Here is a 19,547-nt window from a genome sequence, read left to right as displayed (position 1 = left end):
TTGATCGTCATTGTTAACAGTGTATGGAATGTTGGGTACTTGCTTGTGATTATTTACTATGTACGGATTGTCTGGAGTATTGATTGTGTGTGTTGCCATGTGGGGACTGGATGGTGCATTGTGCCAAATGATTGACTGTACGAACTTCGTATACTGCATATACTGTATTAATCAATTCGGCGATTCTTGGGGTTTGTGTACAGTTTTTTTCTCTCAAAATTCGAATGCCCTGAGTCCCATGGTTAATGTTGAAGGGGATTTTGAAGTGACAGGTTCGGTTTGTTTCAAACTCACTGGTTGGTTCCTGTCAGTTGTTGCACAGATGATGTCTTTTGTGCGGGAATGCTCCTTGTGTTCTACATGGATCGGGGGTGCGTTTCCGTTAATTGCCGTCAAATTGCATTGCTCTCTCCACTCGGTTGGTACAGCTGCATTGCTGCAATGCGAGTCTCGGAGATGATGTGTACGGATACGGGATGTGAGGTGTATTGTTGTGACCATTGAATATTCGGGATCGTCAAAAAAAAAAAATTGTGCGTACCTGTTCGGCATTGGATTAGTTCTGTGGGGGATCATAATTCAAATTGTATGTGTTGTGATGGTGTTAAATTGCGATGGTGACATGCTGCCAGGGATTTGGAATTGTGCTGCTGGCTGTCACTATCTTGGGGCGCAGGTCCTGACCAGGATGGCCCAGTGAGTGTTGCGTGTCTAACATGAACGTTGTGGTCCCGTCATGCTATGGCTGACGGCTTGACCTGACAGCCCGGAGATTGAAACACTCCGTGGTATGTCTAGCCTAGTGGGCTGTGCGCTCACATGGCTCGGAGAGTGTGGTCCCGTCATGCTATGGCTGACGGCTTGACCTGACAGCCCGGAGCTTGAAACACTCCGTGGTATGTCTAGCCTAGTGGGCTGTGCGCTCACATGGCTCGGAGAGTGTGGTCCCGTCATGCTATGGCTGACGGCTTGACCTGACAGCCCGGAGCTTGAAACACTCCGTGGTATGTCTAGCCTAGTGGGCTGTGTGCTCACATGGCTCGGAGTGTGTGGTCCCGTCATGCAATGGCTGACGGCTTGACCTGACAGCCCGGAGAGCGAGACACTCGGTGGCTTGTCTAGCCTTGTGGGCTGTGCGCTCACATGGCTCAGGGAGGGTGGTCCCGTCATGCTATGGCTGACAGCTTGACCTGACGGCTCGGAGGTTGAGACCCTCTGAGGCGCGTTGAAACAGTGGGCTGGAGATTCGTAAGGTTCGGGTGGAGTTGGCCTGTTACGTTGAGACTGTTTCCCTCAGTTGTTAGGGTGCATGTTGTGCAGTGAGTGAACGATGGGTCGTCTCAGCTCGGTCGGTACAGCTATATGCTGCGATGCGAGTCTGGGAGAGAGACTGGGTCATCTCAGCTCGGTCGGTACAGCTATATGCTGCGATGCGAGTCTTGGAGAGAGACTGGGTTAAAACCCCCCCGATATGGCCGACGCGTGCTACTGGTTGTGACGCCACGTCGGAAAGGCGGTGGGGTGGTAACATGGAAATTCCCCCCCCGATATGGCCGACGCGTGCTACTGGTTGTGACGCCACGTCGGAAAGGCGGGGGGGTGCTAACGGGTGACTGTCATTGCATGCGTGATTCTAACGGTGGGGGGGCTGTGCTGTAGCGTTAGTGGGTTAGCCAGTTTTCATGTATATTTGTTGTTAATTCCCCGTTTTCTATGCGGTTCCCTTTTACCCTCGTCGATTCTGTATATATTACGTGATTGTATTTCTTATCGGTCGCCGGTCATTTATTGATGTTGCTGGTTCGGAGGCACACCTTTTCGATGTTCACAGTTGTGTTACAGCCGGGGACGGCTGTGTGTTTATACAGGAGGGGGTGATGTAGTGACAGAACGGTCACTACTGTGTTGGCCCGTACGAGGGCTGGGGGCCCCAAGGGGGTGCCTGGGGGGTCACGTGCTGGAGGGATCCGGACCTTCCCAGAGGTGGGGGAAGTGAGGCGTGGCCTGGGAAGTGAGGCGTGGCCTGGGAAGGGAGGCGTGGCCTGGGCTGAGCCGGCCACGCCAGAGAGACGAGATATAAGGGTGGTGTGAAGGCAGAGCAGGGCTGTTCCTGAGAAGAATGAAGACACCTCGTGAAGATGCCAGAAGAGAAGACCTACAGTGAGCGGACTGCCAGCAGCCACCTGGCTGGGTCACGCTGGAGAGACTAAAATACAATGGTGTGTTAGCTAGTGTAGGTCGGTGGTCACCATCCTATGTGTAGAGTAAGAGTAACTGTTGAGTAAACGTTGTGTTAATTAATAATGAGTGTTGCCTCCCAAGAAGTGTGTGCGCCTAAATTGAACCCATTACACTACTATACACTACACTATACACTACTATACACTACACTATACACTACACTATACACTACACACTACACTACACTATACACTACACTATGCACTACTATACACTACACTATACACTACACTATACACTACACTATACACTACACTATACACTACCCTAGACAGTAGAACCCCTCTTAACGAGCACCCCTGCTAGCGACTAATCGCTTCAATCGATGACCACCACGAGATATTGAAAGTTGTTGTTGTTGTTGTTTGCCGCGTTCGGACACAAACAAATGCCTCCTGTGGTTATTTTCGTTGCTGGCGGCCCACCGCCTCATCCCGCTTGGGCTAGCTGAGCGGAGGCTCTGAGGTGTCCGTCCCTGGGGTCAGTGTGTCATCCCTGGGGTCAATGTGCCATCCCAGGGGTCAATGTGCCATCCCAGGGGTCAATGTGCCATCCCAGGGGTCAGTGTGTCATCCCTGGAGTCAATGTGTTATCCCTGGGGTCAATGGGTCAACCTTGGGGTCAGTGTGTCATCCTTGGGGTCAATGTGTCATCCCTGGGGTCAATGTGTCAACCCCGGGGTGTGTGTGTCATCCCTGGAGTCAGTGTGTCATCCCTGGGGTCAATGTGTCATTCTTGGGGTCAATGTGCTATCATTGGGGTCAGTGTGTCATCCCTGGGGTCAGTGTGCTATCACTGGGGTCAGTGTGTCATCCCTGGGGTCAATGTGTCAACCCTGGGGTCAATGTGCCATCCCTGGGGTCAGTGTGTCATCCCTGGGGTCAATGTGTCATCCCTGGGGTTAATGTGTCATCCCTGCGTGGTTGCCCCCCGTAAACCCCTCCCCGCCCCTCCGTTTGCGTTGTCCCGGCTGCCACAGATTCACAAAGCCTACAAAGGACGCGTTGAGCCGTACTCCAACGGCTCTCTGCTCCTCAGGAACGTGTTGCAGTCCGACACCGGCTCTTACACCGTCCGCATCTTGGACTTCGTCTCGACGGACGGAGTGGCGGCCGTCCGGCTCGACGTTTACGGTAAGCGACGGGGTCGTGCTGCGCGCACGACGTGGCTGGGAGGGCGGCGAGTTCTAGACAATTTAAGCGGCACAATACAATCCTTGCCCGCCCCCCCTTCCCTCCCGAAAACGTTTGCTTTTAACATCGCGGCCGACCGCGGAGGTGATCCGGTCCGCTGACGGCTGGCAGTTCCAAGTTGAAAGAGAGAATTTCCATCATTGCAGATCGTTGACATTGCGTGGAGGGGAGTGGAGTGAGATGAGAGGGGAGAGGTAGGAGAGTGCGTGGAGGGGAGTGGAGTGAGATTAGATGGGAGAGGTAGGAGAGAGCATGGAGGGGAGTAGAGTGAGATGAGAGGGGAGAGGTAGGAGAGAGCGTGGAGGGGAGTAGAGTGAGATGAGAGGGGAGAGGTAGGAGAGAGCGTGGAGGGTAGTAGAGTGAGATGAGAGGGGAGAGGTAGGAGAGTGCGTGGAGGGGAGTGGAGTGAGATGAGAGGGGAGAGGTAGGAGAGTTCGTGGAGGGGAGTGGAGTGAGATGAGAGGGGAGAGGTAGGAGAGTGCGTGGAGGGGAGTAGAGTGAGATTATAGGGAAGAGGTAGGAGAGCGTATGGAGGGGAGTAGAGTGAGATGAGAGGGGAGAGGCAGGAGAGTGCGTGGAGGGTAGTAGAGTGAGATGAGAGGGGAGAGAGAGGGAGGAGAGAGACGCGCTTCGTTTGAGCTCCTGATTTTCTTATCATATTTCTTAAAAACCCGCTTCTAACTGCTTTATTTCTTTACAGATTTTACTCAGTACGAGTAAGTATTCTGCCTCTTGCACACACATATTTGTGTGGTTTTCCATTTTTCTTTACTTTCTGAAGCTTAACAGCTCGGGGTGAGGCACAGCCTTCTGAAACACGCTGTTGTTTCTAAAGTGCGGTGGTCAAACCCATAGTTTATTCAAGCATCGTTTTCATACTTTAACAGGCTTTTTATACTTTGCTTATAGTTCCGGTATTCTTCTGCTTATGTTGTTAATCTCAGTTTGCGATTCTCAAACTATTTAAGATTTGTTATAACTTGTTTCTTGTGTGAGCATTTGCCGTTAAAGCACAGAGTTAAAGCCACACGATAATTTGAACGCTACTGTTGACTTTGCGGATTAGGAAGCCTAATGGTTAATGATTAACTATTGGGCTCCTTTCGCGCAGGTACAGATTATTTATTTATTTATGACGTAAATTTATAATTCGATCTCCATTTATTATTTATTTGTACATTCTATTTTTCTCAATAGGTTAATTTATTCAATAAATAATAAATACATCTAATTTATTCAATAAATTAATTTATTCCTTTTCCTAACTTTCTTTATTTTCTTCAACGAGGATTACTTCTTGATCCTCAGTTTACACTCTCGAAGGGAGCTCTATATAGAAGCGCTACACCACAGTCAGGCAGCGTTTGGGTAAGAGGAATTAAATGGCCACCTACGCACAGGCCGCAGCTGCCAATCTGCCCGGAGCCACGAGGCCCCCCACTCGGGCCTCTGCTCCAAGGCCAACCCCCCCAAGCGCGCAGCGAACATTTCCGCCGCGCGAGAATGGCATCCGCTGCTACGCCTCGAGCTCCGTCATGATCGAGGAGTACGTCGTGGCCCTGGCCGCCATCATCCCGCCAGACACCATCGCCCACGCCGCGAAGCTCAGCGGGAAAGCCGTCTTCTTCCTGACGACGAAGAAGGTGGCCGATGCGGCCGTCGAGAAGGGGATAACCGTGCGGGGAGTGTACGTCCAACTGGAACCCATCGTTTCGGTGGCGGCGCGAATCGTCGTTTCCAACGTGCCGCCCTACATCCCCGACAAGGACATGCTGGAGCACGTGTTCAAGCTGGGCACGGTCGTGTCGCCAGTACGTGGCCTGTCGCTGGGGTGCAGACACCCCACCCTGAAACACGTCTTTTCTTTCAGGAGGCAGGTGCAAGTCCTACTGACTCCCGGACAACACGGGGAGGGATCGTTTGTGATTGTCTATGCAGGCATTGCCCATAGACTGTTTTATGCCAAGGATTGCATCAAATGCAATCTTTGCAAAGAAGAGGGCCACTTCCGAAGGGATTGCCCTAAACCGACGACGCCAAGGGTCGGAGAAAAGAGTGGGGAGGAGGGAGGCACAGCAGAGGGGGGAAAGCAGCAAGAGCCCCCACTGCAACAAGGCCCCCAACAGCCCACACCGGACCCGCCAGCCACGCAGCCTCCTACACCTGAGGTAGTGGCCCCAACATCGCCACCTCAAGCGACTAATCGCAAGAGGAAAAATACTGAAGAAACCGGATCGCAAGGGTCTAATTCAGAGGAGGAACCCCTCCCAGACCTCGAACCGGAAGAAGCGGTGAAACCTCCCACACCGGGGGAGGAAGCAGAACAGCTGCCGGACGCCGACGACATGGTTTTCGCCATCCCGGACGCCACGCCGAGTGACGCGCGGGTGGCGAGGAAGAAACTCGTCAAGAGGAAGAAGCAGCGTGTGTCTGGGGACGGGTTTCCACAGCAGGAGAGCGCGGACGATGAAGGCGACATCGCCACGGAAATCGACCCGTCTACTGCGGTGATAGAGACTCACTCCCCACCAGCTATGCATGAAACGATGACAGATCCTATTGGCTCAGCCCTCGACCAAGAGGAGGAAGTCGGTGGAGAGTCATCAAGCACACTCGCCGAGGATGAAATGGATGGGAATGACGAGGAAGGTCCCCGTCCCACTGCTGACCCAAAACCAGTGGAAGAGACACCCCGGGGCCATCCACCCGAAGAGCCTGAGCAGGAGACATCCCAAATCGTCCACGACACTGGGGGAGAGGATGCCGCTGGGCCATGCGCCAGCCCAGCCGCTGCAGCTCTTCCAGCAGAGACGGATGCCGGGGTAATCGACTCTGATCGGGACGACTGCCTCAGTGTGGAGAGCGAGAGCAGCCAGGAGTCTACATTCCTTGACTCTCAGACTTGCTTGGTCTCCTCGGAAGATCTCTGGAAATTCCTTGACGATACCAACCTGAGGAAGGACAGAGCGGACATTGCCATGGTTCGATGGAAGGACAGCAAGGCAATAAAGGCCTCTGTGACTCAAGCCGACAGAGTCCTCGCCAATCAGGGACTCAAGTCCCGGGGCAAGGAGAGGGCAAAGCTGAGATATTTCCGCAGACAAATTAGGAAGTGGGAGGACATGGAGGCAAGTAAAAACCAATGCCTATGTACATCGCCTCCCTAAACGTGAACGGCTGCAGGGAGGCAGTGCGGAGGTTTTCCGCAATGTCTCTTGCGAGGAAACACGCTGCCTCTGTCTTCTTCATTCAGGAGACGCATCTCACGGTCGAGGACGAGGATGACTGGAGGAAGGAGTGGGGAGGGGACTCCTTCTACAGCCACCTTGACAACACCTCCTGTGGAGTCGCGACCCTGTTCGCTAAAGGGTTTCATCCCGAGCTCATCACCCAGACCGAAGTGGTGAAGGGAAGGCTGCTCGCGGTAACGGTCAGGGTGGGCGATGTCACCACCCACCTACTGAACGTGTACGCGCCGGTCAACAACAAGGAGAAGATCCCATTCCTGCACCTCCTGAGGAGGCACCTGGCTGGGATCCCGGACGACGAGTGCGTGATTGTGGGTGGCGACCACAACTGCACAATCGGCGCCCTGGATCGTTCGGGAAGGCAGCAGGGGGGAGTTGGGCCGAAGAGGGAGATGCAGGGACTACTGGAGGACGCCGCCTTGGTGGACGTGTGGCGCATACATCACCCGGGCCAACGCCAGTTCACGTACACAAGGACGAGGCGCGATGGCTCGGTGACACAGTCCAGGCTCGACAGATTTTACATCTCTAAGAACTTTGTGACGTGCGCCATAACGTCTGGCATCAGGGCGGCACCATTCACGGACCACAACCTCATCGTGCTCCGTGTCAGGCTGGAGAGAGCCCGCGAGGGCGCGTCCCACTGGCATTTTAACAACTCGCTGCTGGGGGATGGCACCTTCATAGAGATGTTCGAGGACTTCTGGGAAGAGTGGAGAAAAACCAAAACGCAGTTCGACTCTCTGGCCCAATGGTGGGACATGGGCAAAGTGCACACCAGGCTGTTGTGCCAACAATACACCTGGGGGAGCACCAGACTGAAGAACGCGGACATCACCGACATGGAAGCCCGGGTCCTCGATTTGGAGAGTCGCCTCGCCGAGGACAATGACCCTGCTCTTCTCCGAGAATACGAGGAGATTAGGGAGCGTCTCAAAGGCCTACAGGAGGAGCAGACGAGGGGAGCGTTTGTGCGATCCCGGGTGAAGCTCATCACAGACCTCGACATGGGATCCCCGTTTTTCTACTCCCTCGGGAAACAGAACGGGAGACGCAAATCCATGGAGTGCCTCTTTGATGGTGACGGTGTCCTGGCGCACGAACTCCAGCAGAAGTCGACCATCATCAGAAACTTCTACGGCAGCCTGTTCTCCCCTGAAGAAACATCGGGAGCGGCCCAGGCGGAGGCATGGAGCGGTCTACCCACCCTGGAGGAAGACGGGAAAGAGCTGCTGGAGCAAAAGCTCACCAGGAATGACCTTGACGCAGCTGTAGGAGGACTGGCCCCAAATAAATCCCCAGGGTTAGACGGGCTAACAGGGGAGTTTTACGCCGCTTTTTGGCCATCCCTACAGGAGGACTACAGAGAGGTGCTGGAGGAAGCCTCTGTCACCGGGGTGATGCCTCAGTCTTGGAGGAGGGCGGTGCTCACTCTGCTTCCCAAGAACGGAGACCTGAGGCACCTACAAAACTGGCGTCCGGTGTCCCTCCTGAACACCGACTACAAAATATTGACAAAGGCTCTCTCCCTGCGACTGAAAGGGGTGATTGCACAAGTCGTAAACAGGGACCAGTCCTACACCATCCCCGGGCGATCCATCCACGACGGCATCTTCCTGGTCAGAGACCTCATCGTGATGTCCCAGAGGTTGGGCATCCCAATCGCGTTTCTGGCCCTTGACCAGGAAAAGGCTTTTGACAGAGTGGACCACAAATACCTGCTGGGAACCCTCAAGACCTTTGGTTTTGGAGATGGTTTTGTCCGAACGATCCGCCTACTCTACACCAAGGCGGAGTGCATGATCAAGATCAACGGCGCCCTCACTGCCCCCGTTAAATTCGAGCGAGGAGTGAGACAGGGATGCCCATTGTCGGGCCAACTTTATGCACTGGCATTAGAGCCTTTCCTGAGTCTCATAAGGCAGAGACTCAGCGGCCTGGTGCTCAGGGAACCAAGCATCAGTTTGGTCCTGACGGCATACGCCGATGACATCCTCCTCATCTTTCGTTCACTGGATGATGTCGCCCTGCTGCACGAGTGCCAGGAGGTCTTTTCGAAGGCCTCCTCATCCAAAATGAACTGGCAAAAGTGCAGCGGCCTGCTGGTTGGAGCGTGGGACATGACCGAGTGTCCGGAGAAGGCAAAAACCATCAATTGGAGCACAACATCGCTGCACCACTTGGGGGTGTTCCTGGGACCAGAGGAGGAACCACCGCAAAGGAACTGGGTCGAGCTGGAGGAGGAGGTGAAGGAGCGGCTGGGCACCTGGAGTCGCCTGTGCAAGTTCCTCACCTTCAGGACAAAGACGTTGGTGGTGAACCAGCTGGTGACGTCCATGCTGTGGCACCGACTCTTCTCCCTGCACCCCCCCATGAGCCTCGTCAACGCGCTTCAAAAGCGAGTCCTCGACTTCTTCTGGTCGGGCAGAGGACACCGGGTCGCGGCTGGGGTCCTGGCCCTGCCACTGGACGAGGGCGGTCACGGGCTGGTGTGCGTGCGGAGTCAGCTGGCCACCTTCCGACTGCAGGCCGCACAAAAGTTCCTGCACGCCACCCCTGCACCAGCCTGGAGCGTCACGGCCTCCTTCCTACTCAAACAGCTGGGGGGTCTGCAGTGCTCCAAACAACTATTCTATATGGACCTGCAGGGCCTCCCACTGGGACAGCTGCCACCTTTCTACAGGAGCGTCCTGCAGACGTGGAGCTCCCTCGCCGTCAGGAGGCTGAACCAGCCGCAATCGGCCGAGGATCTGGTCTTCGAACCGATCCTCAGGAACCCGCAGACAAAGCTGCCGTCCACCACCGCCACCCCCGGCATGGAGAGGCGCCTCACCAACGCGCGGCTCACCAGGATGGGAGATCTGGTGGAGCCTGGAACACGGGGCCGGTGGCTCGGACCAGCAGACATGGCCGTAAAGACAGGGCTGCAATCGCTCCGGGTGGCTGCCCGGATCCTGGCCGAAGCCAAGGGGGCCTTCTCAACCTGTGCCGGCTGGAAGACCTACCAGAGGTGGCCTTTGCAAATGTCAAGAGGAAGGTGCTCTACTCCTACATGGTCCGGTTTCACCAACAGGACACGCTGAGGAGCCACAAGGACCATGCCTGGAGGAAAGCCCTGCCCTGCGTCTCTCCGGAGAGGCCTCGCTGGAGGCATCTCTACTCCAGCCCGACGTACAACCGCATCGGCGACCTCAGCTGGAGCATCGCCCACGGCACCATCACCACCAACGCCTCCCTGGCGCGCTTCACCGACACGCCCCCGGAGTGCCGGTTCTGCGGTAAAGTGGAGACGGTGGCGCACCAATACGTGGAGTGCAAGAGCCTGGACTCGCTGTTCAAGGTCCTGAGAAACATCCTCCTAAAGTTCAGCCTCCACTTCTCCCCGACGGTCCTCATTTTTGGATACCGAAAGGGCGACGGATCCCAACATCTTCAGGGGCTGGTCAACGTGCTTGTCGGCTACGCCAAGCTCGCCATTTACAGGGCGAGGAAGGTGGCCCTGGAGGGGAAACGTCCGGCCAGCAGCCTGGGCATCTTCCGCGCTCTGGTCGGAGCCAGGGTGTGGCTGGAGTTCCGCCATGCGCGGCTGACCCACGCCGTGCCGGCCTTCATGGAGCAGTGGGCGATGGAGGAGGCCGTGTGCTCCGTGGCAGATGACGGGGAGCTCTGCATGCTGATATGAGCTACCCGTCGGAGGCCGTCGGACTGCGAGGGGGGCGGCGTACATAACGAGAGAGTGAGCGAGAGAAGGAGCGAGAGAATGAGCGAGAGAGAGAGCGAGAGAGAGAGCGAGAGAGCGAGCGAGCGAGAGAGTGAGCGAGAGAGCGAGCGAGCGAGCGAGGGCAACATAAAGCCCCGTTTAAAAAAAAAATTACGAAATGATGAACGAAACAAAGTGCCGAATACACCGAACATCTTCTTGTTTCCACTGATCGTAAAAAAAAAAAGAGATGAGAGGGGAGAGGTAGGAGCGTGTGTGGTGGGGAGTAGAGTGAGATGAGAGGGGAGAGGAAGGAGAGTGCGTGGATGGGAGTAGAGTGAGATGAGAGGGGAGAGGTAGGAGAGTGCGTTGCGTGGAGGGGAGTATAGTGAGATGAGAGGGGAGAGGTAGGAGAGTGCGTGAATGGGAGTGGAGTGAGATGAGAGGGGAGAGGTAGGAGAGTGCGTGGATGGGAGTAGAGTGAGATGAGAGGAAAGAGGTAGGAGAGTGCGTTGCGTGGAGGGGAGTATAGTGAGATGAGAGGGGAGAGGTAGGAGAGTGCGTGAATGGGAGTGGAGTGAGATGAGAGGGGAGAGGTAGGAGAGTGCGTGGATGGGAGTAGAGTGAGATGAGAGGGGAGAGGTAGGAGAGTGCGTTGCGTGGAGGGGAGTAGAGTGAGATGAGAGGGGAGAGGTAGGAGAGTGCGTTGCGTGGAGGGGAGTGGAGTGAGATTAGATGGGAGAGGTAGGAGAGTGCGTGGAGGGGAGTGGAGTGAGATGAGAGGGGAGAGGTAGGAGCGTGTGTGGTGGGGAGTAGAGTGAGATGAGAGGGAGAGGCAGGAGAGTTCGTGGAGAGGAGTGGAGTGAGATGATAGGGAAGAGGTAGGAGAGTGCATATCTCGCGTGCTTTTTCTTTCTTCGTCGCTTCCTCCCCCAGGTATTAAGGAAGCGATCAACGTCATTCCGGCGACCTCGAACGTGACCGGCGTGGTTGGCAGTGACGTCCTCTTCAGCATCAACTACGTGGAGAACGATGACGACCCGCAAATCACGTGGACATTCACGTCTCGCATCGCGCAATGGAAATCGAGCAACACGAGCGCTGGCACGGTGAGTCTTCGATTTTTTGTTTTAACTTTTGATTGTATTTTTTATTTTACTTCCACCGCGCTTCAGAACGTGTGATCGTCACCGCCACGTACCGTAGACCCGCCACTATTCTTGGAAATGTGCGTGACAAGTCACGTGCTGATTCTTAATTTTGCTGAAACCGAAAAAACATTTTGCTCCCGTTTATCCCCAATCCACGTGATCGCTCTACAGTATAGTAGTTTCCATATCTTCACAACAGTGGTTTTGAGGCTTTCCTGCGGAAACAAATCGCAAAATGAAATTCCAGCAGCTGCTCATGGGCTCTCCCAAATTGCTTGCGCGTTCTGTGCTGCAGATTCACAATTCATACCATAACCGTGTCGCGCTGCACTCCAACGGCTCCCTGCTCCTCAAGAACATCGCCTTGAGTGACAGCGGCTCTTATGGGGTCGTCTTGGTGGACAACAAACAGCCGGATGGCAGAGCCAGCGTCAAGCTGGACGTATACGGTAAGCAACGTTTTTCCTTACATCTGTAATAAAGCTCGTTGAGACGACTTCTGGAATCCGTCTTTTATTCAACTTGTATACAGCTTTTCCTTCACGCTGCTGACAGGCAGCATGAGAGGGACAGACAGAGAGAGACGCACTGCCACGTGGCAACCCGGAGCCCCGCTCCCGCGTGGCCCCCTTCCTCCGTTCGTTCCCGTTCTGACCACGTGTCGTTCGTCTCCACCCCTATTTAATACCCGGGTCACGTGGTACGTTTCCCCCAATCCTGGTTAGCCTCCATGGAATATTCTAGGCCCCCTCATATGCTGTCGGGACCACGCCCCTGACTCCTCTCCCCATTGGCTGTGGCCAAAGCCAGCAGAACCAATCCCCTACTTCCAGCTGTCACCTTTCCATTACGTCAGGGCCACGCCCCTAGGCTTCTCCCCATTGGCTGTAAACCAGGACCGGCAGAGCCAATCATCATGACGAGTTGTGATACGTCATTGAGCCTGATATATCCTCACATTACACACCGACGGGAAAGTTCACGGTTGAAACACTCCTCTTCTAGGTCCGAATGGTTTTTTTCTTTCATCGCCGTGATCTTTTGAGGTTCCGGGGGTTTCCATTTGGAGGTTGCTTTTTTGATTTCCCTCTTCCGGCCCCACCTTAATATTCAAGCCCCGCCCTCTCCCTCGTCAAGCCCCGCCCTTTTCTGTTGAAGCCCCACCCGTTTCTGTTGAAGCCCCACCCCTTTCTGTTGAAGCCCCACCCCTTTCCTCTTCAAGCCTCCGCCCCTTCCCATTCAAACCCCTGCCCTCTTCAGGACCCGCACTCTTCCTGTTTTTCATACCATGATGTCTAAGAATATTCATATGGGGCGGTTGTCATTCTGAACATTTTGACCCTCCAAATGCCAATTAAAACCGCTTAGATTGTGAGTGTGGATTTCCTGCGTTGGCCACAGTTGTCGTGGGTATTGTCCACGTAATACGCCATCACCACTACTGACCTGGTGTAGCTCCAGCCATGGGTCAACAGGGGCCAACAGCGAGTGCGGCCTGTACTAAGCAACCCCGTTAGGCCAGGGAACCCAGAGGGTGGTTGGTAACCGGAGGTACACACCAGAGGTCGCAAACGGGTTTTGATTCCTTACCCGTACCCGTACCCGGCTGGGTACGGGTACCCGTTCCCTACCCGTACCCTACCCGAAATGAGTGACAAACGGTTACTCACCAGTGACTCACGGCCTACCCGTACCAAACCCGGCCGCACCAGGGTCGCAAACGGCTACCCGTACCCGTACCCAGCCGGGTACGGGTAGCCGGGTATCGGGTAGGGTACGGGTATCGGGTACCCGGTTGCGACCTCTGGTACACACCCCAGGCCCCGAGTGGGAACTAGGGGATTACGCAATATTCCAGGTCCCTCCAGAAGTTTCTAGAGAGTAGGCGTGGCCAGGGCACCCTGAGCGTCCCCGCCGTAAACACCTATACTTTCGCGCAAGGCGCCGACCTGCTGCTCTCCGTGGACTACGCATTCCTCGGCAAGGCCTCAGTCCAGTGGACGTTCGGCGGGAAGGCCGTGGCCGGGTGGATCCTGCCGGGCGGTGCAGAGGAGCCGCAGGAGCTCCTTCAAGGGTCCGGCTACGCGGGACGGACGACAGCCTATGCCAACGGGTCGCTGAAAATCAAGTCGATGCAACTCTGGGACCTGGGGAGCTACAATTTCACGGCAGTGCCGTGCCGTGGAGACGCGTCGATTGCAGTTTTCACTCTGGCCAGTAAGGGCACTGCAGGTCGCCATTTTTTTTGAATGGCTGCCATTTTTTTTTAATGGCCGCCATTTTTTTTATGCAAGTTTTATAATTATCTTCCGGATGAGGGTTTTTGGCAGTTCTGTTTGCTTTTGTATATTTCTTTATCACGTGTCTAGACACTAGGAGTTTGAAGATAAGCTTCTCTCAGACAAAGTTGATGAAGGTAGCTTAGAAACGGGGGACTCCTATAGTTCGGATCACAGGTTCCAGTTGGGGAAGCGAAGTTTGATGTGGTAGAGGACTACATGAAAAAATATCACATTCCAAGATCAACAATCCACTCTCTTTGTCTACATTTGACTTCCCTACCCTGTCATGTTGCTGCTAAACCAGACTCAAATCCGAAGCCACTCGCGTTATTTGCGTGCATTTTATGAGCACAACTGTGTGTGCACGTGTGTGTATGAATGTTTCGTGAGCTTTGAAACCTGTTTTTTTTTGGAGCAAAGTCCCCATGGACGGTCTCCCAGACTCTCAAAGAAGACTCTCATCCTGAAATTGTACTTCTCAAACTAAATACAAATTTTGACACCCCAGTTTCCCGGAGCCAGGTTTTTACCATTTAATGATTTGGATCTAAATTAATGGTTGCCAACTGGCATCTGATCCTGAACGCCGATCTTCCTCTAAGTCAACGTCACTCAAGATTCTGTCGTGTTGACCCAACCATCTGTCAGAACTGAATTTGAGGTAAAGGGGGACTATCTTTGTGTGCACGTGCATATGTCCGGTCCAACACACAACCGGTGTTGCTGTACTAGTGTAGTGGCATAGCGCTGCCTGCTGGCAGAAAAGGGGATCTGCGGCGTACGGCAGTCCTGACGTCAGCAGGCCACGTGATATACACGAGAGGGGGATCTCGGGGAAAGGTTACAGAAGGGGCACTCCAGGAACCAGAGGTCGCAAACGGGTTTTGATTCCTTACCCGTACCCGTACCCAGCCGCACCAGGGTCGCAAACGGGTACCCGTACCCGTACCCTACCCAATACCCGGCTACCCATACCCGGCCGGGTACGGGTATCGGGTACCCGATTGCGACCTCTGGGATGAAGCCATGTTGCAGGCGCAGGTGGGTTGATTCTAGGAACTTGAATTGTGAGAAGAGACAAGACGTTGGGAAATGAGTGACAAACGGTGACTCGCCAGTGACTCACGGCCTTCTCACTCATTGGTTGAGGTGAGTCACGTGCGGCTACCCATACCCGGCTGCACCAGGGTCGCAAACAGCTACCCGTACCCGGCCGGGTACGGGTAGCCAGGTATCGGGTAGGGTACAGGTATCGGGCACCCGATTGTGACCTCTGCCAGGAACCGCTAGTAGGTTCCGGAAAGGGGGCGTGGCCGGGGGCGGAGCCAGGCCACGCTGACGGTATAAGAGGGGCCCCTGTGGGGGACCTCGGGGCTGTTGTTGGAGTGGGATTCCCGTCGTGCTGCTGAAGTCCATTGTCGCCATTCTTCTCGTCGTCTTCACCATTCTTCTCGTCGTCGTCTCCGTCTCTACCATCTCAGGGCGCCGCTGGTCAGACAGCCGACCAACTGTCCTGGCTGAGTAGCGTCGCCAATAACAGACGGACTAAACATTAAGTGCGTTGATCCCGATGGTGCTCGTTGATAAAAAAAGTGCCTCCAAGTCTTATCGTCTCCGAGTTAGTCGCTACACTAGTAACGATTATGCATGTTCTGTTTACGTGACAAACCTTACGAACTGGCTGTGTCGGGTGGTGGCGGGTTTAATGACGCATTTATATATTTACGCGATCTAACCCAAACCAAACTGTGCTATGTATTATGAAGGACCTTCATGTTGGCGGGCAGACCCAATTAAATCTGCATGGCCAGGTATCAGTGATCCCTTGTTCACCTTCGGGTGCGACAGGGAGTCCTCTGGCTCTTACCACTGACACATTTTCTCGACCACGCAGTCTTAAAGTTCCTTCTGTGGCTGCACCAGCGCAGAGATTTTTTTCCCTCCTTCCAAGAAAGAGCTGGAGACTCCGCTGGCTGCTGCTCAACCTGGAGCCCGCCCCAGAGTGGTGGCGCCTAATAATATTTGTCCGTGTGTGTGTGCGTGCGCGCGTATGTGCCTATCTTTCCCACACCACAGAGGCGAATTCGCTGGCATCCCACTGCTTGGTCAGCAAAAGTGAAGCAGTGATTGTGGCTGTGGGGCTGCTGCTGCTGCTCTCCTAGCCACCCTGAGGTCCAAGAGGCAGGAGGAAGTCATCGTCCAAAGCTCCACCACACCATGTATTACCGCACACCGCAATATATACCCACACATGCCCAAGAGCATTGCCATGCACCACAAGAGTGTACCACCGCATACCACGATTTACTACAATAAATTGCAGAGTGCCACTATGTAACCACCCACCCAGAACCGGCCCTAGACCTTTGGGGGCCCTAAGCAAAATTTGGTTGGAGGCTCCTTTGATGTATGATTGTTTTCACCCACTAGCTCGCAGTGACTCTAGGGGGCCCTCTGCTGGCCACGGGGCCCTTTGCAATTGCAAGGGTCGCTTAGTGGCTGGGCCAGCTCTGCACCCACCCCACCACCACCACCTCACTGCCCATGGATTCCCTTTACCACCGAGAATGTGTACGTTTGTATGTTGAACTTTCTTCCGTCAAGTTTGAAGGAGGCTTTCCGAGCCATTCTCGAAAACAAGGTCTCCCGACTCGATTGAGAGGTACCGTCTTGATAATTGTTTTATTTACCCTTCTATCTGGCAACAAAACTGACACCTTTTTACAAGGAGTCATGTTTTGCATAGACCACAATACCTGCAGTCATAATACAAACAAAAAACATAACTCTGATAATGTGCACTGTCCTTGAAGTTGATTGGTCCACACCCGAGACAGCTTTCCTTAGAGCCTAGTCTCACATGGTGTTGGACCAGATGACGCCAAAAGGCGCACAATCAACTTCAAGGACAGTGCATACATTATCAGAGTTATGTCTTTTGTTTGTATTTATGACTGCAGGTATTGCGGTCTATGCAAACATGACTCCTTGTAAAAAGGTGTCAGTTTTGTTGCCAGATAGAAGGGTTAAAAAACCAATTATCATATTTTTACTGGCAAATGAGGTTCCGAATAAGGTACCGGCTTGCCAAGAGGGTGGCAGCAGCCACTGAAGCGAGAGCCCTTGGGCGTGTGAGGAGTTTGTAGAGGCCATGGAGAGGGACTATCGGGCAGCCTCAAAGACGATTTGGCAAACCATCCGACGCTCTCGACAACTGATGCCCCGGCCTTACCTGGAGCGTCCGTTACGTCCCCCAACCATTGTCCCTTGCTCAGGGTGACTTGCTCAGGGTGACTTGCTCAGGGTGACTTGCTCAGGGTGACTTGCTCAGGGTGACTTGCTCAGGGTGACTTGATCAGGGTGCCTTGATCAGGGTGACTTGCTCAGGGTGACTTGCTCAGGGTGACTTGCTCAGGGTGCCTTGATCAGGGTGACTTGCTCAGGGTGACTTGCTCAGGGTGACTTGCTCAGGGTGACTTGATCAGGGTGCCTTGATCAGGGTGACTTGCTCAGGGTGACTTGCTCAGGGTGCCTTGCTCAGGGTGACTTGCTCAGGGTGACTTGCTCAGGGTGACTTGCTCAGGGTGACTTGCTCAGGGTGCCTTGATCAGGGTGACTTGATCAGGGTGACTTGCTCAGGGTGCCTTGCTCAGGGTGACTTGCTCAGGGTGACTTGCTCAGGGTGACTTGCTCAGGGTGACTTGCTCAGGGTGCCTTGCTCAGGGTGCCTTGATCAGGGTGACTTGCTCAGGGTGACTTGCTCAGGGTGACTTGCTCAGGGTGCCTTGATCAGGGTGACTTGCTCAGGGTGCCTTGCTCAGGGTGCCTTGCTCAGGGTGCCTTGATCAGGGTGACTTGCTCAGGGTGACTTGCTCAGGGTGACTTGCTCCCCTCATCCTTCTTCCCGTGCCCAGTAGTTCGCGTCTTAGGGTCGGCTCTTCATGCCTAATATTCCACCCTCCGTCCTCCCCCCAGTGGTGTGTGTAACTCATTGCGGTTGCCCCAGGGAACATTTTCTAAAATGAGTACCTGGTGCGGTGTGTAGTAAACATCGCCACTGGGGAGACAAAGGCGGTCGGGCGTGGTGCTGGCCACCCACCCCCTCGTGCGCCGTTCCGACCTTCATAGGTGCTGCTGCTACTCGCTAACAGCACTTGCCCCGACAGTCTGTTGCAGGCTATACGGGGGATCTTTGTCTTTGGCTGTTCGTTCCGGCTTTCATAGGTGTTGCTACTCGCTAACAGCACTTGCCCCGGCAGTCTGTTGCAGGTTATACGGGGTGGGTCTTTGTCTTTTTATTATCCGTTGAGACTAATTCTGATTTTGCAATCGATTTGTTTAAAAACTCTTATAACAGTTTCATTTCATTTGCCAGTGGTTCACTTTAAATTTTGTTTTAATACACTTCACCTATCTCCGTGGAGGGGTGATAGGGCCCAGCTAATGTTGGTATTTACGTTTTGCTTCATAATCATCTTTGGACTTTGGGATGTCTCTCTCTCCCCCCGTGGTCGCGTGGATTGTTTTCACATCCACATTTTTAAACATGCGTTAAAATTAATTGGGATTTATTTTGGCTGGTGATATGAATGCCCAAATTATAAGGCCACTTTGTTGAGATGTTATGATTTCGATTTGAAGCTTTCGTGACTGCAGGGATTCGTATTCTTGGTTCTTTCGGTAATGTCACGTAGAAGGGAAATAATAAAATAATAAACCAATAAAATTCACCATTCTGGCGAATTGCCCGATGATGCTGGATGCAATTACCAGCGAAACGTCGTACTACTCAAAATTGTAAATGTTGTGGTTTCACGTTTCAACACATCAGTGGGCTAAAGCAGTGAACTATTTGTCTTTTGTCAACGTAACACTTTTACTGATTGGCCGTGTCGGGTGGTGGAGGGTTACGACACATTTATAAATAACGCGATCTAACCCAAAAATCGTTGATTGTGAATAATATTGGTCGCGAAAGCCTGCTACGTGTTAAACTAATAAAATTCTCACGACGTTTCGATTGCAACACAAGCAATCGTCATCAGGTGTGAAAACCACAGCAAGAAATGTTTTAAAAAGTGGCATTTTTAAATCCTTTATATTAAGTTCGCTTGCTTGCTTAGGACTGTGCAAATCTTTCGGTCGTTTTTTAACCCACTTCCCGTGATCCAATCGAGCTGACATTTTGCACACAGACTCGTTGTGCGTGACAATGCATTTTCCAAAATTTTACACTGTTTAGGGAAAAATAACTAAATATTTAATTACCAATTGTTCAATGCTGCCAGACAATCATCTGACCCATAGGTGGCAGCCATCTCAAGCCAGAGGACGAGAGGACTCTAGCCGCCCCGATGCCACGCATATAAAGGATTTATAGTGAAAAACTTTGTTTTTACGGGTTATACTTATTCTTAACGTCAGCACCACGGACAGCAACTGGCGGTTGTTCAGACGGACGAGTCCATCTATGATCGGAACGGAAGAGGGGGGAGAGAAAGAGAATGGCCAGCTCTCTTCTGAATAGCTCAGTGGGGGCTTATTCCTGGTATGATGGGGATGGTGTAGTGTTGCATTTGTATGTGTGTTGGGTGACTTGTTTACCGTTCTTTTACCTTACACTCCTAGCGTGTTTTTGTAACTGTGTGTTGTTGTAACGTTCGGACCTCATGTGCCCCTACTGGACAATCTGTGAAAAAAAGAGCTTTATAGATTATCGGATTCCTCCTGCA

General features: G+C 53.4%; 1 protein-coding gene across 1 annotated transcript in view; it reads left to right on the top strand.

Moving 5' to 3' along the window:
- Positions 1 to 16,470, top strand: part of LOC133358531 (hepatic and glial cell adhesion molecule-like) — a 31,027-nt gene extending 14,557 nt beyond the window's left edge. Inside the window, exons 3-6 of the mRNA XM_061576893.1 lie at positions 3,221 to 3,374; positions 11,319 to 11,491; positions 11,829 to 11,982; positions 15,892 to 16,470. Of these exons, the coding sequence (XP_061432877.1) occupies positions 3,221 to 3,374; positions 11,319 to 11,491; positions 11,829 to 11,982; positions 15,892 to 15,977 (567 nt within the window). The 3' untranslated portion in view covers positions 15,978 to 16,470. The remainder of the gene's footprint in view (positions 1 to 3,220; positions 3,375 to 11,318; positions 11,492 to 11,828; positions 11,983 to 15,891) is intronic.
- Positions 16,471 to 19,547: the final 3,077 nt, after the last annotated feature.

This window comes from Lethenteron reissneri, chromosome 62 (genome assembly GCF_015708825.2).
Source record: "Lethenteron reissneri isolate LAM-NWPU_2019-01 chromosome 62, ASM1570882v1, whole genome shotgun sequence".
In the NCBI taxonomy this organism is placed as follows: Eukaryota; Metazoa; Chordata; class Hyperoartia; order Petromyzontiformes; family Petromyzontidae; genus Lethenteron; species Lethenteron reissneri.
Note: the sequence above shows the minus strand (reverse complement) of the source record. Positions and strands in the feature narration are given on the sequence as shown.